We start from the raw sequence: 26,972 nt of genomic DNA on the forward strand, positions 1-26,972 counted from the left end.
TGGTGCTTCCATAAGAATCCCTGCAGACCCCAGTGGGTCCAGTTGAGGCCTGCCGTGGAAGCTGGGCCATTTATCTTGAACCACGTGCAATGGGAGACCCAGCCTTGTACTGCAGTCAAAGCCCCCGGTCAATGTTCACTCGGTGGGAAGTCACTCGCTCTCTTATGCTGCCACCATGGTCTGGAATGCCCTTCTCCCAGACATCCGTGCTGTTGACTCTGCCCAAGTTCAGTTTATCTGCCTGACAGGACTTATAGACGATACAAGTCCAAATTGTATTGAGATGTATTGCTGCAATAAGGCAACTGACATCCAGTGTGGATTAGTGTACAAGTGGTAATATTAAAAGAGACTGCTTTGAAAACTCTTACATTTTTATTCAAGTATATTATACAGATATTATTTGTACAATACACAAGGGTACTTGTGTACTATGGGTATATATTAACTTGTGAATGGGAACAGTTTAACAATGTCAATTTACCTCTTCAAAATCAAACTTAACTGGAATTCAAGTGAAGAGGTCAACAGAAGTCCGAATTCAACCCTATATATTTTTTTTATATTCCAAGCTTTTGAGATATATTTTAAGATGCAACCTAAAATGCACCAACAGCCATGCATTCAGTGGAAATTCATGACTTTCCTTCCCAGGCATGTTATCACTTTCAGCAGTTGAGCACCAAATCATGAATTCATATCCTAGTTAGGACTGAATAAGCCCCAATATCATCATCATCCATTATTAAACCGAGCTTCATCTTCTGTACACTCGTTTGAACGTCAATGAAGAATTTCCACCACTGGCTCGGCTCCACCTACGGGACCTGCCAATTTGCGCGTACGAGTGCACGGACGACACCCGACTTCTCTACTTCTTGAACGAAATAGAAAAGATCATAGTATTTCAGGTGGGCGGAGAGAAATTTCCCGTCCAACAGCAGGTAACATTCAAACGGGTCGAACTTGCAACTGGGTCCACGGCCAAGGCAGCTCACTCGCGGACGACAGCCACAAGTCGGCACGAACCGTGGACACTGGAGAAGGCCGGCCCTCGTGCCACACTCGCGTACGCACTCACACGTTGAGCCACTTGACGATATAGTAGTTCTTCTTGCCAATGCGCAGCAGGGAGAGGCCGTTGCGAAGGACGTGCTGACCCAGCACGAGCACCTGGTCCGGGTTAGTGACCCGCTCATGATTCACGCGCACCCCGCCGCTCTCGATCATCTGCAGGCTGCGGATTAAAACGTGCACGAAGCAGCACATGAGAGACACCGCTCGCTTTAGATTTAAGACTCGTACAGCCCTCGTGTCAATCCACTGGTGGATGAGGGCCTCCCCCCATGTCGTGTTGGTCATGGTCTTTGCTTGACCATACTTCACCACGCTCGTAAGTGTGGCCCCCTTGGACCGGTTCAGATATGGCAACTGATCAAATTTCAAGTTTTAGTTTAACCAGGCGAGAACTCAAAAGACTGGCTTGGGACAGTGTCCCAGTAGGGGGTGTTATGGTTGATATTTATAATCCTCATTGAGAAATTAGTCATTTTCAAATTTGGCACACTGGCCTACGAGCTAACCATGCGAGGGGATCTTTAACGTCCACTGTGAAGCAGACGGCGCATGGTATCGTTACGGTTATTACACTCGTAGATTGAAACGTGCACCTCTGCGACAAGTGACTACGCACTACTGCTCGGCCTCATATCCCCCCCCCCATGCCATCCTAGCTGCGGCCAGTCATTTCAAATGCTCCCCCCCCCAATTACAATGTTTTTATTTATTTAGGATGCCCTCACTAAGTCTCAACTTTTCAGGAGGGTTCTGCATTGGTATGTGTGTGGCCTTGCTTCCAAAGTGCTGTACTAGAGACCGACACCACCACGATTCCCTGCCATGCACAATGCATGGGGTGGGGGTCACAATTCGATTTGTCATTCTATACTTTTTTTGGACGCAGGCACCAATCACGTGCAACACGAATGAATCGGGACGTAATTGATTCTTAAAACACCCGCCCCCGCCTTGAAGCATTCATCGCGAGCGGTGGAATTTTTTTTTAATCGACGCATCAACTTTATCGCTACGTGCCCAACGAACAACGTGACGCGCAGCTGCTCCTGCGTACCCATGGCTGCCCTCGGGCACCGCCTGTACCCTCAGGCACATGTCGTGCAGCGAGGTGCCGGGCTCCAGCACTAGCTCCGTGAAGGACGACTCTCGGAACAGCTCCCGCAGCTCCGTGTCGTCCATCGCCTCCAGGTCCTGTGTGCTGCCCTCGTACAGCACTTTGGTGCACCTGGTGGTGCGGACATGAGGACTGATTACGAGTGGAGGAGAGTACGTGGAGGGGAATCGAGTGAGACGAGAGCGGAGAAGTGGAAGTGTTTCAGTAATGCCATCAGCGACCCTGGTGCAGGGAATGCAGCCCAGAACACCTGGTACCCTGTGGCCTGTTGGCCCGGGTGCAGTTGCACCGCCTGCACACTTAATATCTTCGCTGTTGCTAACCTGATTGCGGATTCCAACCCATCCTGGCCATGCACGAGCTTCACGACCTCGGTTGCCAAACGGCGCTGAGCCCCGCGCTTATCTGGCGTCTCACGGTGCCGCTCCATCACGTGAGACACCTCGGCCAGCGGCAGAAAGGTGAGGAGCTTCAGGTACCTGCGGACAAGGAGCGCGGACATCAACTCGACACTTTCATGGAGGGGGCCGATCTACCAATGAAGCGAGCGCCACAAGTTTGATTCTGCCATGCGAACTCGAGCTGTGCAGCAAAGCTAATATGTATCATTCTAAATGACACGCGAAATGTATCATTTGTATGCATACATTGCCTAGCACGCAGCTATATCTGGAGCAGCGTTGATCTTTTACAACGATGCCACTGACCTCTCGACCTCTGCGTCGGGCAGGCGAATGAAATGCTGGTACAGGTCAAAGGGCGACGTCCTGTCGCGGTTGAGCCACAGAGCGTTGCCCGCTGTCTTGCCCAGTTTGTCTCCCGTGGTGCTCGTCATCAGCGGCACCGTGATGCCGTACACCTCCTTGCCGGTCACTCTGCGAGCGGGTGATGAGATGGTGAAGAAGAATGGAGGAAACAATAGAGGGGAACGACTGCGGATGAAGGAGTAGGTTAATGCCCTTCCCCGTGCATTGTCTGATTAAAAATTAAGGATGTGCACGTGGTCCCGGTCTTTGAGTGTAACGCCATTGTTTTGGTAGTTTTAATTCGCGTCAGTCATATCAATCGTTAACTCTCGTACAAATGTTCCGAGCAAGAGTGGTGGAGCGGTGGGCACGGTGTCTAGGGCATCGCGCTATGAACCTGGCAATGAGTTGAGATTCCCGGCCACAGCGAACTAGTCCTGGGGGCCCCTCACCAAGGATCAACGTGGTTAAGTGTGGTCAACACCCGTGACCAACACGGCGTGAGAAAGCCTTCATCCACTCGTGGATTGAAAAGGAGGAGGAGGGGGGGCAGCGATTGCTTGTTCTTTAATTCGATCAAAAAAAAGACGATTTTAAAACCATTCCGAAATTCACAAAAGCTGTATCATCAACGTCTATGCCCCAGCGCACACGTGGTTTTATTTCCCCCCCTCCGCCCCCCGATCTGCGAGGTGGTGCGAAGCGAGCCAACAACAACAACGCAGACGACGCACTTGTGGATGAGTTCCTGCCCCGACATGATGTTGCCAAGCTGGTCGGCGCCTCCCAGCTGCACCACGCAGCCCAGCTCGCGGTGCAGGTGCAGGAAGTCGTACGCCTGGAACATCTGGTAGGAGAACTCGGCGAGGCTCATCCCCTCGGGAGACTTGAGTCGCGACTGCACGCTGTGCCGGCTCAGCATGGTGCCCATGCGAAAGTGCCTTCCGACCGTGGACAGGAACCCAACCACGTCGCGTTCCCCGTACCAGCTCGCGTTATTGAGCACCGCAAAGGCGCCCAGCTGCCTCCGCCTCCCCGGAGGTCCCTGGCTATCTGGCCGCCACAGCAGAGCCTCGTGGTTGCTGGCGACTCGGCGCAGACTGTCGCCGATGCGCGCCGCGTTGCGCTCCACCGCCTCGGCGCTCAGCGGCTCCCGCTCTCCCGCGCGGCCGCTCGGGTCGCCCACCAGCGCCGTGGCGCCTCCGACCAGGGCCACGGCGTCGTGGCCGGCTCGCTGGCAGTGCAGCATGAGCACCAGGGCCAGCAGGTGTCCCACGTGGAGGCTGTCCGCGGTGGGGTCGAACCCGCAGTAGACGCACTGCCGCGCGGACTCGAGCAGCGCGCGCAGCTCCAAGCTCGCCTCGGGGTACACACCGTGCAGGAGACCTCGGGCGTGCACGTCGAGAAAGCTCCTGCAGCTGCCGCCGCTGCTGCCGCCGCCGCTGCTGCCGTGGCGTCTGAGCGGCGCAGAAGTCCAGGCGAGGCGGCGACCCTGCCTCAGCGCTCGGAGAGCGGCCGCGGCGGTGACTCGGGGCAGGAGAAGCATGCCTGCCCTGGGCGCCGCCATCTTGGTAACCCCGCAACGTGGGCGGGCGGGCGGGCGGCAGTAGTAAGATGGCGAAGACGGCGCCGGAACTGGCAGTAGCAACGTGGAGGCGGCTGCTGCTGTGCAGTCAAACTCCCTCCCCTCACCCCTCCCCTCACCCCTCTCCCTCCCCTCTCCTCTCCCTCCCATCCTCCCCTCTCCCTCCCATCCTCCCTCCCATCCCCTCTCCCCCTCTGTCCCATCCCCTCTCCCCCCCATCCCCCCCTCCCTCCCCTCTCTCCCTCCCCTCTCCCCTCCGCGCCTGCTGGGCTCTGTCCCGTGGCCTCCACCTGTCGGCGAGCCTTCGACGCTTCACGTGGCCTTAACGTGCACGTAGCCTGGCACAAGGCGCCGCGGTGACGTACACCGCCACTTCGTGGCGAATGGCGGTGGTGGTTGTTGGGGGGGGGCGAGGGAGCGGTGGTGAAGCGGTTAGCGCGGTGCGCTCGGAACCCCGGCGAGCCGAGTTCGACTCCCGCTCACGGCCAACACCGGCGACGATTATCTGAACCGGTTCCTGGGCCTCCCACTAGGTCGACTCGGCCTCAAATGAACAACATCGCCACCGGGGAGACAAAGGCGGCCGGGCGTGGTGTTGGCCACCCACCACCGCCCCTCGTGTGCCACAGTGCCGGTGGCCTTCACAGGAGCTACTTACTCGGCACTTGCCCCGACAGTCTGTTGAGGTTTTGAGTTAAAGCTTTCGTGACTGCAGGGATTCATATTCTTGGTTCTTTCGGTAAAGTCACGTAGAAGGGAAACAATAAAATAATACAAAAATATAAAACAATAAAATTCTCACGACGTTTCGACTGCAACACAGGCAATCATCATCGGGTGTGAAAACCACAACAAGAAAATTTGAAAAAAGTGGCGTTTTTTAAAAATTGTTTTAACGTAAGCACCACCTTAAGCGTGATCAATCAATTAAGAACCATTTCGGGTCTTAATTGATTGATTACGCTTAAGGTGACCTTCAGACCGCATCTATTATTTTTCGTCTCCCCCCTCCTCTTTTCCGAACATAGATGGACTCGTCCATCTGAACAAACTGTCAAATCTCTCTCCGTGGTGCTAACGTTAAAAATAAACCGCCACTTTTTTCAAATTTTCTTGCTGTGGTTTTCACACCTGATGATGATTGCTTGTGTTGCAGTCGAAACGCCGTGAGAATTTTATTGTTTTATAATTTTATTATTTTATTGTTTCCCTTCCACGTGACCAAAAGAACCAAGAATACATGGCGGGGGGGGGTGCGGTGTGTGGGGGCGGGGGCGGGGTGTGCGCATGCGCATAAAGGTACTGGAATGGGGGATGAACGTTGAGCGGGTTGGCGGCAGTAGCAAGATGGCTGCGTCCCGTTGGGCTGTACCAATTCCGGGTAAGCATTAAAGTCAAATATTAATCGATTAAATGTAAATGTTTTCAATCGTTTTCGGCACAAGTGCGTGATTTTTTTTGTAGTATACACGTATATAATTGTGTGAGGTTTGTATAATTGTGCTGTATTTTTGCGTTGATTTAAAGGAAGAAAAAAAAGTGTCCTTCGCGGGTTTTGAGATGGTACAGTCCTGGCCTGCGAGGTCGCGGCGATCGCTGCGTGCAGGCGGCGTCGTGACGCTTGTTGATGTCTTTCTCCTTGTAATTTATGTTTATCTTTAACAATAAATACCAACAGTGGTTTCAATGAGGGTAAACGCATCGTTGTGCCGTAATTATTACGAGGGGATTGGTCGGTCTGAGGTTTTTTTTCGTTGTGCGAGGTTGCGTTTTGGTTGGCGGGAAATGGTTTGAGAACTTGCCTGACGCGTTTTAGAGATAACTAGATTTGTGATTAATAACTGCTTTTTGTGATTAACATCAACGTTGTGATCAATATCAACGTCATTTCACCACTCGATGACGCTGGTGTTTGATGAAGATCGTGTGTTTCGGGAGGCGTTCATTCGTTTTTCCCGCCAACGCGTGAACCAGGAACCCAGTGAACAACATGCGTGTTATTATTATCATCTACACATCGGGCTGGTGCACAAATAACAAACATTATCAACACATTTGTCAATAACACTGTCTTAAAATGAAAAATTTAATAAGCGACGTTTCGGCCAATTGTCCTTAATGTGCTATGAAGAAGGCCCGTTGCCCGACGTGGCGTTGTATTTTTCCTTTTAATGGCACACTGTTATTGACGGATGTTTATATTTGTATTCTTGGTTCTTTCGGTAAAGTCACGTAGAAGGGAAACAATAATACAAATAAAAAACCACAGCAAGAAAATTTTCTTGCTGTGGTTTTCACACATGATGATGATTGCTTGTGTTGCAGTCGAAACGTGAGAATTGTATTGTTTTATATTTTTATTATTTTATTGTTTCCCTTGTACGTGACTTTACCGAAAGAACCAAGATTATTGATCCCTGCAGTCACGAAAGCTTTAAATCAAAAATGTTTATATTTTTATAATTTTACCCAGTAAGGCCTCGCTGAGTCGTATGATTTCTTATTAAAGTTGTTGCTCCGGGGGTGGGTTGATGGTCGGGGCAATGTTTACTCCGTATATTCCAACTCCAGCACTCTTAATGTGTTTACATTTATCCACATGAGCTTTGGGTTATGATTTTAATGCCATTATCTTGTATTAATTGACATAAGTTTTGCACTCTTATCACGTTTAACGTTCCTTTGGCTAAGGGATTGTTTTGAGCTTGTGATAGTGCTCAGGGGGATGGATGACGAGAGATAATTTCAGAAGGAGAAAAAAACACTTGTAGATCTGAAGCTTTCGTGACTGCAAGGATCCATACTCTTTGGTTCTATTCGGTAAAGTCACGTAGGTAGCATAGCAGTGCAACAAAACGCTTGTTGCACTGCTATGCACGCCGCCGCATGACAGAATAAACACAACGACCCGCAAGGGCATGGAGAGAGAGGCCCTCGTCACCACAGCGGGGGGATTGACAAAGAAGCAACAACAACGACACATTTACACAATGCGTGGGGGGAATGATGAGCCTTGTTTGGCCAGGGTGTGCGCACCCAAGCTGTGGTGCCACGCAGGAGTGGAGCCTCACGTTCCACCTGGGTGTTCATGGAGCAGCTCTGTAGAAAGTTGTTCATAGAGCTGCCTACACGACACCCCACAGCAAAGCTGTTTGCTCACTGGCCCCCCCTAAACCCTGCAGCCCGAGACATGGCTCCCGGGTTCGGTGACGAACATACACGGCAAAGATGACCTGCGTTAGCCTGTTTGGGTGGAAAGAAGTGCTGTTAGTGAGCACCTATTCGCGTCGGCACGGTGCAACAAGGGGGTGTAGCGTTGGCGAAAACCATACCAGTTCGTGTTGGTTCTTTTGAGTGCTAAGGGGCCGTCCATAAATGACGTCACGCACCTAGGGGGGGATCAGACATTTGTGACGAGGGGGGGGGCGGTTTGAGCAATGTGACGTCACATCAAAACGCGCAATTTTAAATAAATATAGACACGTTCTACTTAAATTTAAGATTTTTTTTCTCCTACAACAGTGCAACGCCACATTTAAATACGCACTACAATCACAATATTTTAAAGCGATTTGAAGCATTTTTATTTTCAAAATGGAAATATGTTTTTTTTAGGGGGGGGGGCAGAGCTTTGTGACGTCATATTTAAAGGGATTGGGGTCTGACTTTTTGTGACGCCGTGTGACGAGGGGGGTGGGGGTCAAAAATCGTCCAAAATCGCGCGACGTCATTTATGGACGGCCCCTAATGTAGATACACTGCACCAGGTTAATGCTGAGTCAATATAAGGGAAGCCCAGGACTGGTTCGTATGGCTCTCCCTACTGGTGTTAGCTGTGGCCTGGAATCGAACTGAGCTCGCCGTGGACATTGTGCACAGTGAGCTTCATCACTCTGCCGCTCCTCAGTGCCAAAGATCCACCGTAAAGTTCTATAGACTGCTGGGACAAGTGCTGCTACCAAGTGACACCCTCATACGCGCGCGTCTTCATGCCACACACGTCAATGACAGATGGAAACAACAGTTGGTGTATTTTATGGATTTGCAAATTAAATTTGAAGGAATTGCTCGGTTATTCACTTTTCATTCGCTGCTTACCTCTATGGGTTTATTTGGCGAAAAATAGATATGGTCTTGTTGGATACATTTTAAATAATTTTAAAAAAATAATTTTAGAGCACAGCTCTATTTCCAAAAGTTGTGTTTACATGAGTTTAAATATCATTTGAGCAAATAAATGCTAATTGTGAACCCAGAGAATACTCGGCTTATTCTATCGGGGTGTCGGGCCATTTTGAGTTCTGTATGGCTCTTAAACCATGATGTAAAATGTTATCTTCGAAGAGAACAAATAACCAATGCGGCCTTAATGAGAAGCTGAGGGGTCCTTGTAACATTTGTTTACGGTGAATACAATTTGAGGGATGATTGGAACGGTGAAGTTTAACCCAAGGTGCTGAGACGGAACCTTGTTTTCATTTGGTGATTGGATTCTAAACGGATAAAAAAGTTTTAAACCGGCTGCTTAACGCTCGGATGCCTGAATTATTTTAAAAGAATAAGCAAAATTTGTGGGTTTTATGTTATTCTAGGAGTCAAAAGAACACCTGCCAGATGTGTTGAACACGTTTCATTTAATCAAAAATTTCATATACGGGGATTCGTTTATCAACTGATACTTTACAGGCTGCCTTGGAGTAAGAATTATAGGCGTAAAACACGACCATTAGCGTAAAGTACAAGGTGCGCCTATCCGTAAACTCTAATTTGTACCTTACGTTGCAGTAATGCATTATTATAAACGCTTTATCTTGAGGACAAGGAACTTAAATTTAAGTGGTGTCCCTAAGGACATGTGGTGGTAAACCTTAGCACTCACTGTTCACGTACATTTTGTGCACACCACCGCAGTATCACGAAGACAGAAAGAGGTGAAATGGATGTGGCGTGAAAATGTCATTCCCGGAACAGCGTTTCTGGATTGTGAAATATCACAAATCCACCACGGTGGACATGATGACTGAAGTTGAATTCAGAAAAGATTATTTTTCCATCATGAACGTCAAATATGGGCTATGTCACGAAAGAGTAAAACCCTTAGGTGGATTAAAGTGAATAGAACAAATATTGGGACATGCAGAGCTCCTATTAAAGTTTATATTAAAGTCTCGGGATCGGCACCGTGGTGGTTGTGCACTGCGCTATGAACGCTGACCAGAGTTTAATTTATAGCAGGAATGACTCTTTGGTTCTTTCGGTAAAGTCAGAAAGAAATTAAGTAAAATAATAATAGAATACGACGTTTCGATTGCAACACAAGCAACCATCAGGTACAAATGAATGAGAAAACAAACGGTAAACTTGGAAATATAATGCAACAGAGTCGGCCAACAAAACAGTCAACACCCCACCTGGTTGATTACGTTCTTCGAAAGATTGCTAGATCTGAGAGACAAAACATAGACACGGACACAGACACAAGCAGAGAGAGACAGAGACACACAGCCACACAGAAAGACAACGTCTCTGTGTCGAGGCCTTAAATAGAGAGAGAAGGGGGAGTTGTGTTGAATTACTGCCCCCATAGCGGCCGGAGGAAAAAATGGACCCATACACAAGCACGGTAGAAAGCAAATTGAGTAAAATTAGGAAGTGTAATACAATGCAACACAGAGTCGGTTAGCACACAGTTAACGCATAGCCTGGTTGATTACGTTCTTCCAAAGATTGCTAAATTAGAAGTTAAGTGTGAAACAAACAAGCACGGCAAACCCTCCCTGTGGAGGTGGTTCAAACTAGATTATAGCTACGGGTTAGCATGAGGCACCAATGACGTCTGACACAGTCCTAGGCTCCCTCTTCACAAACACGTACTGACCAACAGTGGTGAACTATGATCGAACAACCCTCTCGTGGCTGACAGAACTTGGGAGACCTTCATCCATCAGTGGATTGACAGCGAGCCGTGCATTATTTACTAAAGCGACTCGAGAAAGCAGCGGGCAACCTCGTATGCGGTAAAATGCACGGAATCTCTTTTTGTTTGCCAAACAATTTTTATTTAGGAAATACAAACACGCATGTGCGACAGAGACGGGACTGCAATAATGTCGAATAGAAGCTCACGCACAACGAATGCCACCACGTTCGTACACGGTCCGTGCAGCGCGATGTCTTGGTGCTAAAGGCTGCGCTGTGTCAATCCACCTTGTCCTACAAAACAAATGGTGGAGGCTTCACGCTTAGGTGTATGTTTGTGCAGTAATTCGAGCATTGTAATAGTATCCGTGTTTGCCCCATAACTCGGCAATAATTTTTTATTGATTATTTTTCACTTCTTTGAAATAAATACCCAATGCTGCCCTCGTTTATCCTCCCATGTATGTTCCCCCCCCATCAGCTGTTCGCTTTTCATCTCTACGGTTTGCCGGTGTGTGTGTGTGTGTGTAGGGGTTCGGTGGAGCGGCTCAGCGCAGCGGCGAGAGCTCCGAGCGCTCGACTTTGTAGAACGCTGCAATGATGATGGCTTCACATTAACAGACGACGCATGCCGTGCGCAACACGTTACGCGGTTAAATGCCACTGCTAGCAAGCCAGACGCGTGCTAACAGAGTTAAAGTTGTTATGGGGCAAGTGGCCTCTGGGGGACCACCGCGTCTCAATAAGAAACGTCGTAGTTTTCTGTTATTTTTGATTATTTTCTTTGAACCTATCTACGTGACTTTACCGAAAGACCCAATAATATGAATTCCTGCAGTCACGAAAGCTTTAAGTCAAGATTTAAGCTTGCATTAGTTTTTCAGTTACATTGCCGAGGTTACATTACTTTGTTGATATTCTTCATTCTTGTAAATTGCATTTTATTTAAAGCGCTCTTGAGATGCCTCGGTGTAAAGTGCGCGACATAAATAATGACTTAATGTTTTATATTACGCAGTATAGTTTGGCAGTGCCATCCAAAAGTTGTGTGGCTGTTTGACCCCTCCCCCCCCCCCCCCCCGTCGCTCTGTATTCCCATGCCCGTGGTCGTAGCAGCTATGGGATGACTTGTTACTAAAACTACACCTGTGTAGTGACCACGGGGACATGGGTGGGCCATCACAGGCACTGTGGTGGCCTCCGCGTTTGTGGAAACTACGGAGTCCTCTTCAAAATACCCCATTTTTAACTGGCTGCTCCGAGTCGAACCAGTGTCAGGTAACATTGAGACCAGGCAGACACATTATCTTTCCCCACTACGGCAAATCTCACTATCACAGTGGAGACAAAACCAGGCTGCCTTGTGGTTTTCCTTAAGCTATTTGGCATGGCGAGCCGGAACCAAACCGTGATACGCTGGCCTCACAAGATATTTATATCCGGGGCCAAGCAGGACGTTCATTGCGTGTGCCCTCGGTACACTTGAGGACACAGCGTCACCGATCGTCTTACGTGTTCATAATAAACGTTTTTGGGTTAGATCGCGTTATTTATAAATGTGTCGTAACCCTCCACCACCCGACACGGCCAATCAGCAAAAAATGTGTCACGTTGACAAAAGACAAATAGTTCACTACTTTAGCCGACCGGTGTGTTGAAGAGTGAATCCACAACATTTACAGTTTGAGTACGACATTTTGCTGGTAATTACATCCAGCATCATCGGGAAATTCGTGAAGCCCTCACTTGCTCCCAGTCTTAAATAGAGCAGCAGCAGGGTGACGTCATTTAACTAATTCAGGTGCAGTGATTTGAGACGGAGGGGGGGTATATAAATTATCGCAAACACAACTGTCGGCAGTGGCAGAACATGCTTGCCAACTAGGACACTCAATTTATTTTGATAACGTTGAAGTGTTGTGTAAAACGAATTATTACTGGCAAAAACTAATTGGAGAATCCATTGAAATTGAGAGAAACAGAAATAACTTTAATGGCTCTGACAGCTACAAGTTTAGTGCGGCCTGGAAGCGTAATATTAAATAATACATATTACAATTCCTTATAAGGGAAACACATACTAATTAACTGATTACTAAGTAGCATATAATTACAATAACATTACAACTAATTACTAATCTACAACTCATTACTAATCATAACAATTGACTGATTACCAATCTATTATATAATTACAATACCCCCCCCTCCTCAAATCACTGCACCTGAATGAGTTAAACGATGACGTCACCCTGCTGCTGCTCTATTTAAGACCGGGAGCAAGTGAGGGCTTCACTATTTTGGCGAATTGCCCGATGATGCTGGATGTAAATACCAGCGAAACGTCGTACTCAAACTGTAAATGTTGTGGATTCCCTCTTCAACACACCGGTGGGCTAAAGTAGTGAACTATATCTTTTGTCAACGTGACACATTTTTTGCTGATTGGCCGTGTCGGGTGGTGGAGGGTTACGACACATTTATTAATAACGCAATCTAACCCAAAAACTTTATTATGAATAATTTTGGTCACGAAAGCCTACGTGTTAAACTGATCTTACGCGTTACTCGGACTTGTTCATTGCGTGTGACGTCAGTGGCACGGCTCGGCTTCTGCAGTGGAAACACAATCTGGCGCCTCCCAACTCGCGCTGGGTTGGCTCTGTACAGCTCGGATGTAGAGTAGAAGAGGTATATGACCGCAGGCCCTGTTTAAGGTTCGAGTGGTAGGAGCGTAACCGAAACGTTAGGTTGAGAGGATGTGGGTTACACTGGCGCTTTGAGTTATGGCCGTTGCGTTTTCAAAAGGGAGCGGTCTTTGTTATCGATGCGGCTTTAACACCAGGATCGCGGTCAGCATCACTGATGGCCACGCTCCGCTAAATTATGAAAACGATGACTAATTTATTAAGGTAATATTTTAAGTTAAAATAAATACGAAAAAGCATCTGCGCAAGCAAAATACGTAAAAACATTTTACAACGGGGTGCCTGCATTGGCTCAGGGGGGAAACGCTTAATGAAGGCAGCCGACACTGCTGAGGTCCTAGGTTCAAATCCCAGTCTCCCAGCAGGGGTGAAACCACGCTGTCTGATGTAACACGTTTGATGGTCTCAGCCTATTGACCGATGACTGCAGACAAAAAATAAATCATAAAATAAACATTGGTTTGGCACATATTTTAACCTAGCCCAGTACTGAGGGACACATTTGTGTTCGGCAGAGAGCAACATCCACCCACCCGCCTGCAGTGCTACAGGGAGTTGCGGTCTTGTAAGGTAGAGCCTTTTCATATGTCGTGGCAAAGCCTGTGATGGTTGCACATCACAGGCTTGCCACCCTCGCGATTTCCAAAAAAAATCCTCTGCCAAGGTGCCGCTGGCAATAATTTGAGTTTCACTCATTCAAAAGAAAATCTGGTCACTTTCTTGAGAGGTCAAGCCCTCAAGCAAAGGCCTTCCTTCCACCTCTGCTCACATCTTCGATGCGGATGTCATCTTCGAGATTGTCCTGGTCTCTTGAGTTCTCACTTAGTTAAACAAGTACAACTTCAACCCAATACTCGCGAAAGAGCTGTGTTTCATTGTTTTTCAAGGTTTCAGTACACAATAAAAACAGCAGTACCACTGGGATCATTGAGACCAGGAAAATACATTTGCTTTCATCACGAAGGCAAATCCCATTTTCCCAGCAGAGGTGAAACCAGGCTGTCTTGTGTAGCATGTTTGATGGTGTTGGCCAAGTCCATAAATGCCTCTAATCTTGCGGTTCCACATGTTTTTTCATTGCTCGCATTTTGTGCCTTAGTCCTCTTTAAATTAAAACCTAGGGACCTCTTTGAGTGCCGGTAAATTGATTACAAAGTGCGCATGGACAGATATATGTATATTGAAGTAGCCGGGTGACTCAAGAGGTCGGAACACTGAGCCGGCACCGCTGAGAAACCTGGGTTCGCATCTGGGTTTCAGCCGCCTCTGATTAAATCAGGTTCTCGGAGTGTAATGAGCTAATGGTTTCAGCCCGATCACTAATGACTGCACAAAACACCATCATTAGATTTAGTTTGACACTTATTTTACGAAATTCCATCAGATTAAAAATTTTAGTTTGCCCTACTCTGTACAGAATGTAAAAATGTGGCCCTGGAGTTGCTATGAAGGCCTGAATCAACCTCAAAAGTAGGTCTGTAACATCAGTCAGTTTTAGTCTTTGACAATGGGTGATGCACAGACATATGCAGAGTTCCAAAGGGACAGTTCTTCGTCTCGTGCCATGATGGCGTCGACACAATTTGGTGGGAATAATAACCACTAAAGAAAGAATTCCTTGACTCGGCCGTCTTGTTGGCCACTTGCATTTCATTCTGTCACCCTATCATACTACCGCAACTAGTGTGGTGGCTCATCGCAACACCACGATCCTCGTGTCTCTTCAATCTCTTAATGTATCCTGCCGTACAAACACTCGCATTGTTGTGCAGATCTAATATTATTTTTAACGCCACGTTTGCTTACTCGGGAATAACTCGGCGAGTCTCAAGACTCATTCAGGAGAGTCCTGCAAATGTTTTGAAATTGGGTGATGTTGCAATGTTTATTCCCGTTTGAGTAATTTGCAGGTAAAATTTCAGCATTGAGATGTTTGGCCAATACCATTTACATTGTATACTTTTTTTATCTATGGGAGAAACATGGAGAACCCAGAGTAGGGGGAGTACATCTAAACTCCGCGCAGAAAGGTTCCCAGGTCGGGAATTGAATTGAGGCATTTCTTGCTTTGAGGCATGAATGTTACCAATGCGCAATATTGCCAACCTTTCAACCGGCATGACTCTGAACGCCACCTACTTAGATAAAAATGTTGAAAACTTAGAATAAAAATGCAGTATTTGGGGGGGGATTATCGCTGGGAATTGTGGCTGCACAACAGATGCTCTTCCATTCGCATCGTCCTCCACATTACTTTGCCTCCTAATATTTTATTGCGCTCCTGTTAATTATTCCTGTATAATGATTGTGCACCTTGACGGCTTGACTCCCAGCATAGCCTGCACCCTTTTTAATATCACTTTATATACTTTATCTCCTACATAGCCCGCTCTTTATTACGACAGTATTATGCACTCCTTATCTCATGCAGACCGCCCTCGGTATATTCACGAATGCATTATAACTGTATTATTAACGTGAGCATACACCTCCCGTGCCATTTGGCATTCTGCCAATTGAACATTTCTTATTACCGTTATCCAATATTAAAGGCATATATGAAAATTTTAATCCGAAAGAAAGTTTACACGGGCTTAACACAGTCGCCTCATCACATTTGGCGGTGGGCAAAACAAACGTGAAAATAATTCCTTCAAAACTGCGTGCAATCCCACCCAAGTTTCCATAAACGTTCCACAATCGCCAGGCATGATCGGGCATGTGTTCATCAACAAAACTCTTGACGTGGATAATAACCTTAACTTTGAGACCTCTCCTGCCAACGGGGTGGACTTTGTGTGAGGAGATTACGCCCCCCCCTGGTCAGTGTTCAAGTGGCAAAACATTTGATGGAAAAAAAATTCAGGCCGTAGAGAAACGACACCCTCTTTAGTTGATGACAATATTAATGACGGCGATATTAATATTTTATCTGAGGAAGCCTTACTGACTCTCAATACTTTTTTTCGGAGCGATCCTGCACTGCGATTACAATCGGGATGTTTGACCAATTCATTTTCTTTTTTTACGAATACTTAATTCGCATGCGGGAAGGAAACCCAAGTGGCCCGGACAGATAAAACCCCGCCACTGCCTACGAATGGGGACAACACTAAAAATAAAATCCCCTCGGGGTTCTGTTGCCAACCTACTTGCTGTACTGCCGCCCACCGTCCTCGCGAAGGTTTAAGCGCACGCCGGGAGACTTAAATGGCCGTGGCTTCGTCGTTCGCAACGCTGCGAGAGCGCCGGCCGCCGGGGTCGCGACCCCCCGGAGTTACAGCCGGGGTTGGTGGACACGGAGCGGCGGTGCCACCGTTGGCGTTGATAAGGTCGTATGCCATGCGCTCGGCACGCTCCGGGGGCAGAGAGCACGCGTCGGACAGCTCGCGCTGGGTGAGCTTCACAAAGTCGGCGTCGCTCGCCAGCTCCTGCAGCCCTTCGGAGATAAACAGCTGTGGGGGGGGGGGGGGGGGGGGCAGAAGGAGGGGGGACATGGGGTTTGGCAGCAGTGGTGAGAAAAGTGGTAACAGTGCTTGTGGGGAGGAAAATGGTGGTGGTGGTGATGGGGAAAGTGGTGGATGAAACTTTGTGTTGATGGTTGTCATGGTGGTGTTGGTTTGGGTGAGATTGGTGGTAAAGGCGGTGTGGACAGGTTTGGTCATGGCAGGTTGGCCATAACAAAGAAAGAGAAGTTGATATGCATTTGTTTATGGTGGTGATTGCAGTAAAGTGGAAGGTTGAAGAGGTGAGTGTGGTTGTGAGATATTGGATATTTGGTGATGGGGGAAGGTGGTGATAGGAGAAGGAGCAGTGATGGAGATGATAATGATCCAGAGGTGGTGTTGGAAATGTTTGCGGCAGTGGATAAATCAGTGGTGATGATGATTATAGTGGTGGATGGGGGGGGAATTGATCATTGTGGGGATGAAGAATTCCGTGATTATTGGAGTCAGTGTAGTTGGTGGTTGGGTTGGTGATAATAGCCACATCATTTATAGTGGTAGCAGAGATGGCAGCGGTGGTGGTGGTCATGTTGGTGATGTCAGTAGGTTAAGAGTCGCATGCAAATATACATTTGTAAGCATCTTCCACATTTCAATACTTAAACTCAACAAGAATCACATTCGTGTAAGGAGCGCTTAATTCGCCATGCAGCAGCAGTGCTCCAATTATATATATTTTAGGACGTCCCAGCGGAGGAAACCGCACACATCCCCCTCCCCTCTTCCTAAGCGAACCTTGACCCCGTCAAGGGAAACCTCGACTTTCCTTAAAGGCCAAGACCTCCCCCTTTTGCACGCACAGGGCAGGTGAATAAAATATTAATAAGCGCTCGGACGGGTGGAGGATACCAATAATAATTGCGCCTGGCACTTGTTCACGCGCATGGGACGTGGCACGCGGGGACCGCGGGAAGGTTTGCCTCACGGCATCTGGGTCGCAGGATCCGAATTGTTTGGCCAGCAGTCTCTTGTCGCGTCCTAATTAGCGTGGTGGTTCTTTTTTTTGTTATAGGGAGGAAGGTTTTTTTTTTTATTCCCAGAGCCCTCCAGCCTGTGGACACTTTACATTTTAGTCGGTGAGAACAGAAATCCCGAAACGTTTTAGCTATGTTATTTATAATATCTAATTTGGTATTCATGCCATCATTATGAAAGGCAATTATGAAGGCGCTGTATTTCAGACAAAGTAGTCTCACTATCTGGTTCTACTCGTGTGATTTGCGAGTAATAATTGAAATTTTGACTTTTGATGGTAGCACGCAAGGCCTACTCTTATTCGAATGACGTCCTGTGACTTTCCACGTCCCCTGAAAACGGGTAGTATCGCTGTCATGTAGTCAAGATGTTTATTCCGAATTATTAGTGCGCCGTGTCTTATTCCATGTTCTAAGAGAATGGCCCCTGGAAGATATCACACAACTTGTTTCAATATCCCTTTCGGTGACCTCTTTTACACATACCAACAGGGCAGCACCTTTCCACACGCCCTGCTACAGAAAGAAATGTTTGCCACACGGCAGTCAAACCGATCGTTTTAATTTTCATGGGTCAGAATGAATCCAGCTGAAGTGAAAAACTAACGCTTTAATGTGCAGTTATTGTGCAGTGATTGGCAACCAGGAAGAGACCATCAACTCACAACACTTCAGGAACAAATGTAAACATGACGAGGCGGCTGAAACCGGAGGATCTCATTGGTGTTAGTACCGCGGTGCTCAGCATGTCGTGACCCCAGACTTGCCCAGCCACCTCGCCCCTGGAGCCCTTATTTACACCAAGAGCAAGAAGCTGGTTTAGTCTAACCAATTTAACTGAACCGTAAAACCAGGTTGTATAAATTACTTGTGTAATCGGGTAAAAACATTTACTCGATTCCTCAAAACGTTGACATAGCTCGTCTCGAGGGAAAAGTTTTTTGTCTTCGAAATGTGGTTAAAATGGTTGCGGAATACAGATTCACGTTATCTCATTTGAATGGGTTAGCGATGAGCGTCATGTCCGAAAGCGACGACCGCCAACCCACTGGGAGGAGATTATGGCTGGAAATAAATATAAATAACGTGCAGAATTTAAATAAACGCAAATAAATCTAAGGAACCGGCGGAGGTTTTTTGTTGTTTGGAATGACAAATTGAAATTTGATGAGAATATGTAAATTCAAGCCTAAATAATTAACGCTCAATATCAGCTGAGGTGGCAGGTGGCTCGGGGGGGGGGGGGATAAGTCAGTGTCAGAGACAGGGAACTGGCACCGCTGAGAACCTGGGTTTTGGAGGTCAGGTTCCAGCCACCCGTGATGAAACCAAGGTCCCGATGTCGAGAGTTGATGTTATAAAGCTAATTACCAAAGGCTAGCAAACAAAAAAAAATCTTCCTCGGCTCTTCACTTAATGTGGGTTTATTTTTTAAGCTCTGAGAATTAAACTAAATAATGATGACCTCACTCTGTGTGCCCCTAGCATGGACGAAGAGGCACATTGAATCCGTGGCAATTCTCAGGTACGCGTGATGTTCTGCTTACTGCGAGAGCTCCAAATGGAAACTGTCTCATCGCGTAAAACCCCTTATCACAAATTGGAACTGGAATATAATTGGTAGGCAAAAAAAAACAATTTAAGTGGTAATTTACCAAAAATTACAACATTATTAACTGGATCGCATTAATATTTATTTATGTATGGCCACGTTTCTCGGTTGCTGTAATGATAAAGTGGCAGCCAAGCAAGCGAACGCGTATCAAAAAACGTTCACTTAGGAGATGGAACGATAAAATCAACATTTGTGCAGGTATTCGGTGGATTGTCACATCGTGGGATTGTGAGAGATGGCGTCGGCTCGGGGAGCCCTTCATCCAGCAGTGGATTCACCATTGGCTGTGGATGTCTCTTAAAATGGTGCTTCTCAACCGCTAGCCGTCACACCTGCTCACGCTTGCCATTGCCGTCTGCCCTTCTGCTCATTGGCCATATTCCCTATTCCCCCACTCGTCTTGATGTTAATTGCGTCTAACGAGGAAGATTCTCTGCGTTCGCCAGCTGCTGTGACCCTAGCAGTCGGCAGACGGCCAATGGCCAGCCTCCGCCAGGTGCCACAGTTTGATTCCCACCACTGGTGCCTGGTAATTTCCGCTGGAGTGTCACGGTTGCTAGTTAATTACCCCATGGGTGGCAACACAGCCAAGGGGCAGCGTGTTTGCCGCTTGTTGCAGACGTTCCCAGTTCGAGACCGGTAGCCACCTCGGTTAATACTGGTGGTGTATTAACCAGAATTCTATAGACCGTCTGCGTTGCAGCGGGTGTCAAAATGACCGTGATGTTAATTCGAAAAAGAGTTTGCCATTGTGTGCCAGTGTCATGATCTCATTTTCTTGCTTCTTTCGGTAAAGTCACGTAGAAGGAAAATAATAAAAAATAAAACATAATACATATTTTATTATATAATAAAAAATTTAAACGTAAATATTTTATTATGTTTTATTTTTATTATTTCCCTTCTACGTGACTTTACCGCAAGAACCAAGAATATGAATCCCTGCATTCACGAAAGCTTTAAATCGAAAATCAAATTACTCATTTGGAATCCATAAAGAAATCATCACCCCCTCGAAAAAACTTGGCAGGACCCTCCTAAAAAAGTGTCATCAGAATTCTTGATAATTAAATTATATATATTTCATTGTGCCATCTGCCGGAGAATGGATAAGTTTATTTTGGCTTTTTCTCAAATTTATCCCAACTGTGCTCTGTCACGAGACAACACATCAATTGTGACTCTCGCACAGCAGTGCATCTTAGAAAAGCGACTGGCCGTGTTAACACATTAATTGGTCGGCTAAAATCTTAGATTAATATATAGAGGACCGCAGAGCTTGGGGTGGTTGTTGGAAGCTCTGGCTGACTGCCTGGCTGCTGAATTCCCGCTTGTCTGTGTTTCCTCGGTGATTGCGAGATGCACTTCGCATAAACGACGGAAAACAGTATATAAAATCAGGGCTTTAGAACTAGCGTTTAACCACTGTTGCTCTGACGTCGTTATGAGGCAATAACAATCCCACCAGGCAGTAGGAATTTTTTTTATATCTCTTCTCGAAGACACAGCCGCCGAGAGGCCTGCCCTCCCGAAACAATCCCCCTGAGACACCAGCGTGTCCAGGCGGTAGTGACGAGTGGCAGTGTGAGGCGAGCTCGCCTTAATCTAAGTTTTCTTGTGGTTGTTGTTTGACTTGCATCCCGCTGGGATTTTTTGCACACAGCGTTGGTGTACGGTGCTTTTTTCAGGAATATTTTCCTGTTTTTTTTTTCATGGATTTTATGTTTGCACAGTCACATAATCACTTTAAGATGTTTTCTTGTTCGTTTTTTTGTTTGTTGTGGTTGCACCCGATTCAAGAGCCGAATGGCTCACAGGGCTATACTAAAATAAATCAACTAAACTGAAACTGCCGCCTTGCATGTCTGCCAGAGGCGCCCCTGCTCTGCTGGCCCACAAAACTGCCCTTTGCCCGGTTAGAGTGGGGATTGTGTCGTAGCCAGCCTGCGCTTCGACGCAGGCTCCCCCTGCCCGTTCTGGCTGTACAACATGAACAGCTGTTCTGAGGCTCTCCGGCCCTTAGACCCTTTTGAGATGCAAGATTACGCCTTGACGGGGTCCAGCCTGTGAAGCCTCATGCCATGTTGGCATGTTTCAAAGTAGAGGGGTCTTCTGAGTCCTCCTTCTCGAGGTCTATTTCTTTTAAATTACCCACCGCACAAGAATGCTCGCCAACCCTATGAAACGTTGGAAATGTTTGGCCACTCTCTTGGGCCGTAAAATCCTGCTTGGCTGGGGCTCATTAAGCCTCTGTGGCCTCCTCCTCAGAGGAACATTTTGTCCTCGGGGGGGGGGGGGGGGGTGTCTCCCGATACAGGAGAGGGGCCGCGGCTTCTTGGTGCTACATCCTGAGCCGCCGAGCTCTGTCCACACTTTATCACCATTTCCCACCATTCATTGGATGCACTTCTCCATTGAGCGATCCTTCGCCAAGCGGCGAAAGCACGAGAAGTGCGGTTCGCTGGATCCAAGCGCCGCCCACACTGCTGGCACCTCATTGCTCTCGCGGCCGTACCTTGCTATACGCTGCATAACGCTCGCCCAATTATTTATTGTAACGGTTAAAACAAATCCAGATCTGATGTAGATTTGACGCTTTCGTGACTGCGGGAATCGTACTCTTCTTTTGGTTCTTTCGGTAAAGTCACGTAGGTATAAAATAAAATAAATCACGACGTTTCGATCGCAACAAGCAATCATCATCAGGTGGGAAACCATAGCAAGAAAAATGTAAACAATTAACGAGCTGATTAATTGCCATTTAAGGACTTCGATTGCTCCATCCACTGCGGCTATTGCTGCTATTGAACTCGGGGGACGATTTTCTACATCCCAACCCATCGTACAGGGGTGAAACCATGCTTGACAAACTCCCTGATGTTGTGGGAGCTGTTATTTTCTGTAGCACCCAGCCCATCGAAAACTAACAAATATTGAGGTTGAGATGGCGGATGGGCCATATGAGGTGGGTGGGGGTCTCCTGCCCCCCTCTCTCGCCCCTGCAGGGGGCGGGGAGGGGAGATTGTGGGGTGTAGGGGGCTCCCACCAGGCTGGAAAAAGAGGATTAATGGGAGTGGCCGGTGCAGGATGCAGTTGAAACGTGATGGAATCGGAGTGTGTTTTGTACCACGGTATGAGCAACTAAATATGAACTGAATGTTACAATAGAAACAGATTTGCAGATATGCCACCGTTGAGATTTTTGGGTTCGAATCTGGGTTGTGGGTGCCCGTCATTAAGTTGGGTTCTCAAGTATAGAGCGAGTTAGTTGACAGCCAGCCCCAGTCACAAATGACTGCACAAACCCCCCACCCCCCCTTCACACTCTATTTGCTTCGTCACTTAATATTACAGCCTTCACCTCCGATTACAGCCTCGCGGTCATGACTATAATATTAAGTGACACACCAAATTGAATGCGATGGCAGTGTCTTTGTGCAGTCATTGGCAGCTGACAGAGTATTAAGATTCGCGTGTGCATCGGATACATTCACCTGACTATCATTAAGGCTCGGAGGCACTACCATTTGAAGAAGCCACGGCCGGTGATATGGTCTTAGCAGTAGCGCATTCGCCGCTTGCTGCGGGAGGTTCAAAGTTCGAATCCAGCAAACCGCCCTGGTTATTACTGCAGGTGTGTTCACCGTAAAGCACTCCGTGCTGCCCGCTTCACAGCGGACGTTATAGATCCTGTGGCGTCGTTCGCAAGACTAGACTTATTGCTTGCCGGAGTCATGGTTCAAGTATTTTTTTTCTCTCCAAATTTTCCACAAATTACTCAGTCGGGATGATCGGTAGGAGTCATCACCCTCTCCTGCAAATAAAAAAAAACTTGACGGGACCATCCTGAAACAGGAGACTCGTTGAAGCTTTGCTGGGTAAACAAACAATATAAAAATAATATGAACAAAGATAATTCAAATCTATGCTGCAACGACAAGCCATGAGGACAAATAAGGAGACCAAATGTATGAGGAAATTGACCAACTTATAAATGGGAGTGAAGCACTGCAACATAACATTAGGAGATGAATGCACAGGTGGGTACAGGGAGCAGACACGAGGGGATGATTAATATATTTGGTTTTGCAGTGAGGATTGAGAGAGAATGTCTATTAGATTCCACCGCCAGCAGCGACATGCAGATAATGAATTTCTCTTTCAAAAATGAGTCTGGATAATGGACATCCAGGGGCCCAAATAGAGAGACTGGAAGAAAATCGACTTAATTCTCACAAAACAAATTCCAGCGATGGTAAAGACTTGGTGTGGGGAGGTCCTTTATCCAAAAGTTAATATATGACGGCTCGCGATAATGTCTTAACGTGATGATAACGTCACCCGATGACGACGACGACGCAACGTTGTGACGACGACGATATCCGTGGATGATTAAAGCTATGAGGTGTAACGTTCGGGTCGATTGCCATGCGACGAACGTTCTTTGCAAAGCGTATACCAACCTCACCACGTCGTTTTGAAAGGAAGCTTACTGTGGGGACTTCAAAGATAGACTGACATCGCCATCATCTTCTTCAGAGGCTATTCCCTGACCCAAACCGGTGCACTGCTCGCCGTAAGAATTACGAACTCGTGACAAGATGCGCTAATGGCAGTGCAACCGTAATGCATTTGGAAGGAAGTAATTTAAAATAGTCACTCGCTATTAAACATTGCCTCGGTGAAGCTCGCCACGTTTGTCATTGACGTTGCCACATAACAGAAAAAATATACAATTGGATGTATAATAAATAGGCTGATGTTTTAGACAGGCCAAGTAAACGCGCAACGTTGGTTAATGTTCGGGCAATGTTGGCCCAAGGTTAAGCAATGTTGAGCCCAATGTTGGCCCAAAGTTGCATGTTTACACAGGTTGGCTTTCTTAGAGCAGAATGCGAGGGCAGAGAAGTTCACTGGCTCACAGTTGGAGATTGCACTGAATCCCGGGGGGCCTTGGGAGAAGTGACATTTCAAGAAAGGTGATAAATGGACGGTTTTGAATTCACATTCGGGCAGTTTTCTATTGGTGGACAGTGAGTATCAAACAAATCCTTTAGAAGTCGCACAAACGGGCCAGCGTGCCGAAGTCGAATAACCACTCCCATGACCCGCACGGCATGGAGAAGCCTTCATCCGTTAGTGGATTGACAAAAGGACCACATATATATACATGCATCACTCATAACGGTGTGTGTGTGTGTGTGCGTGAGTTACAGCCTGGATGAGACTCTCAGCGTTGCTGTTTGCCGGCTGCTGCCTCTGTCCACGCCCCGATCGCCTCCCCGCTCTCGTCGCTCCCCCAACACGAGCGTGGGACCCGGGGGCGGCAGATACCCCCTGCGACCGTGGTGGTGAAGTATGGTGGAGGGGGGTGGGGGAGGGCGTGGGGAGAGGTGGTGGACGAGTGGGAAAAAAAAAAACACAGAGTGAGGGGTGATGAATTACGGGCCCGCTCGTGCACTAATGTATATCGGAAATCATTTTAGCCGGGCCACAAAATATTTTCGCACTCTGCACACCGCATCCATTATATCTCTCGCTATTGCTGTGGCTACTGATAACTCGCATGCCACCTACTCCAGTCTACGAGCGACCCAGAAAATACTTCCACATTCAATTTACCTCTCGCTATGGATTATCTTCGGGTCACGTTCTTACGCCAGTCTTTGAGTGACCTGGAAAATATTTAGGCACCCAGAACACCGCATCCACCAGACTTCCTGCTATGGCTGCGGCTACTACTAAGTTACGTGCGACCTTCTCCAGTCTACCAATCGGTGAGAAATTCATCTGCTGTGGTGAGGGCGGGGGAGTCATTGATCGAGGCGTCTTAACGGACTGTTCATTTTGAACAGCAGACCGTGGGAGCAGAGGCGGGGATGATTGCGGTTGCAGCTTTGCCACCGCAAACATTGAAACAAAAAACTTCATTATTAACCCTGCCTCGTTGCAGCAGCAATAGGAGCTGCACTTCATAACTCATGTAAATGATCTCACAGAGTTTTCAGTTCAATTTCAAATCTCATTCTACTTTTTTTGCTTAATGTTTTGTATTATGGGTTTCATATGGCCTGTGATTCGCACCCCCATCTGCAGTATGATGCATTGTCAGGATTCAGTCTCGTGATTGGATCCAAGATTGGATTTTATTTTTGTAGGTGGTGCATCGTAGCACCTCTAGTGGCTGCAGAAGTTTCTGTGAATTTCAAATCTAAAACAACCCGCAGCCCCTTTTGTCAGCAACCCACTGCTGAATGAAGGCATCCTCACACCATATCAGACACGGCGGGGTTGTTTGACCACCCTTCACACTGTGCTTCATCAGTGCGGTGCGTTCCTGGCATCAGAACCCGGGTCTGTGGGTTCATAGTGCATTGCGTTGACCGCTGCGCCCCCCCCGCCCCACCCCTTCCCCCCCCACATGAACCCGGTTAATTAACTGAGGGTGCAGTTCATGGCTAGGCCATCATTGAAATGGCAAACGTTGAAGGTGTGCGGTCATTGAATTGGCTTTATAAAGCTTTCACCTTTGCATGAACAAAATAAACGGCGGGCCGTTAAAACTTCCGCCTCATCCTACAGTGTTTCTCGTTGCTGTGCTATCAACCTGGCGCAAGTTCGATTCCCGGCCACGGCTTACAGCAGTGGTGGCAAATGAATTCTGTATCCGGTGCAAGGGCCCAACCTGCCCCAAACGAACTTCCCTGTACGGAAGTGTGCGATGACCTATGGTCAAACAACACCTGTGACCGACCGGGTGGCGCGGGGAGGCATTCATCCCAGCAGTAGATTGACAAAAGGGCCCATACAATGCGCATTTACTAGGGTACAACTGCGGTATGGTCACTGACGGTGAGCGGTTTCCGTGGAGACGACGGCAATGCGGAGACGATGGCAACCGCGCGTGGTTTGGCACTCCGCCACACGATCGGCATAATTTGAATTTTCGTCAAATTATTTTTTGTTGCATTCACTTTCCTCTTTACGTCTGTTGTTCTGTTTGCTATTCAAAGTTGCTGCGCGCAGGCATCTGGTAGGTCCTCTCGGGCTGGCTCTGCAACTACAAATTCAAGCTACAATTACGAATGTTGCTAAGAGTATTAACGTCGTGGGGTGCTCGTCCAAGTCATTACGCAACGCCTTCGACGCACCTCACATTGGGACCGAGCACTCGGCGCCCAACCCCTGACGTTAATAAACATCGAACTTCCAAATGTAATGGCTCCCCCGCCCCCCTCCAGAGCATAAAAAAAATGCATTGCGCAGCTAAAGTTTCGTATTAAATGAAGAAAAATGCAGCGGCCAGCACGCTCGCGTGGGCTTCGTTGGGTTGTATCAGAAACATTCCCAAAATTGCATTCCTTATTGTTTATGGGCGCGGCTCAAAATGGCAGCACGATACATTAAACTCTCTTATTCAATTCACAGCCTCATTTCATCCTTGCGAGGTTGGAAGGTCCTTTGTAAAGGTGGCTGTGTGCGTGCGCGGGTGTGGGTGGCGGACCGTCCCCTGCATTCCCATAACCGCGAGCTCGCCTTCTCCCGCACATCGCTTGACCTTATCCCGGGACACGTGCCCTTACCCGAGATCAATTATAGCTTTCGTTTAACCCCCGCGCCATCTACTCACGAAACCTACATCTCCAGCGTATATATGGCCCCTCTCGTGAACCTCTATCCCATGCTTTCTCCGCCCTTCACCTGTGGACCACTCCGCCCCGACCCCCC

The 26,972-nt window shown here is 47.6% G+C and overlaps 2 protein-coding genes and 3 long non-coding RNA genes across 6 annotated transcripts in view; 3 read left to right on the forward strand and 2 right to left on the reverse strand.

Moving 5' to 3' along the window:
- Nucleotides 1-26,972, forward strand: part of LOC142929378 (uncharacterized) — a 205,530-nt gene that overhangs the window by 31,818 nt on the left and 146,740 nt on the right. The gene's annotated exons all lie outside the window — the stretch shown is intronic.
- Nucleotides 357-4,581, reverse strand: YARS2 (tyrosyl-tRNA synthetase 2). Its single transcript, XM_032963410.2, has 5 exons — nt 3,672-4,581; nt 2,899-3,066; nt 2,515-2,670; nt 2,132-2,302; nt 357-1,237 (listed from the first exon to the last, which is right to left on the reverse strand). Exons 1-5 carry the CDS (start codon nt 4,502-4,504, stop codon nt 1,078-1,080), a joined length of 1,488 nt encoding a protein of 495 aa, XP_032819301.1. The 5' UTR covers nt 4,505-4,581; the 3' UTR covers nt 357-1,077.
- On the forward strand, nt 5,817-6,219 carry LOC142929379 (uncharacterized). Its single transcript, XR_012945675.1, has 2 exons — nt 5,817-5,903; nt 6,050-6,219. It is a non-coding gene; the product is annotated as an uncharacterized LOC142929379 (long non-coding RNA).
- LOC116947543 (voltage-dependent L-type calcium channel subunit alpha-1D) overlaps nt 10,559-26,972 on the reverse strand; it is an 88,725-nt gene continuing 72,311 nt past the window's right edge. For both annotated transcript variants that reach the window (XM_032963411.2, XM_076070668.1), the window contains 2 exons: nt 24,459-24,581; nt 10,559-16,604 (listed from right to left, as the gene is read on the reverse strand). In XM_032963411.2, coding sequence (XP_032819302.2) covers nt 16,356-16,604; nt 24,459-24,581 — 372 coding nt within the window. In that variant the 3' untranslated portion in view covers nt 10,559-16,355. The remainder of the gene's footprint in view (nt 16,605-24,458; nt 24,582-26,972) is intronic.
- LOC142929377 (uncharacterized) lies at nt 16,455-26,665 on the forward strand. The gene is made up of 2 exons (XR_012945673.1): nt 16,455-16,545; nt 24,461-26,665. It is a non-coding gene; the product is annotated as an uncharacterized LOC142929377 (long non-coding RNA).

The sequence above is a fragment of the Petromyzon marinus genome, chromosome 30 (genome assembly GCF_048934315.1).
Source record: "Petromyzon marinus isolate PM22_M1 ecotype Great Lakes invasive population chromosome 30, UKy_Petmar_22M1.pri1.0, whole genome shotgun sequence".
Lineage (NCBI taxonomy): Eukaryota > Metazoa > Chordata > Hyperoartia > Petromyzontiformes > Petromyzontidae > Petromyzon > Petromyzon marinus.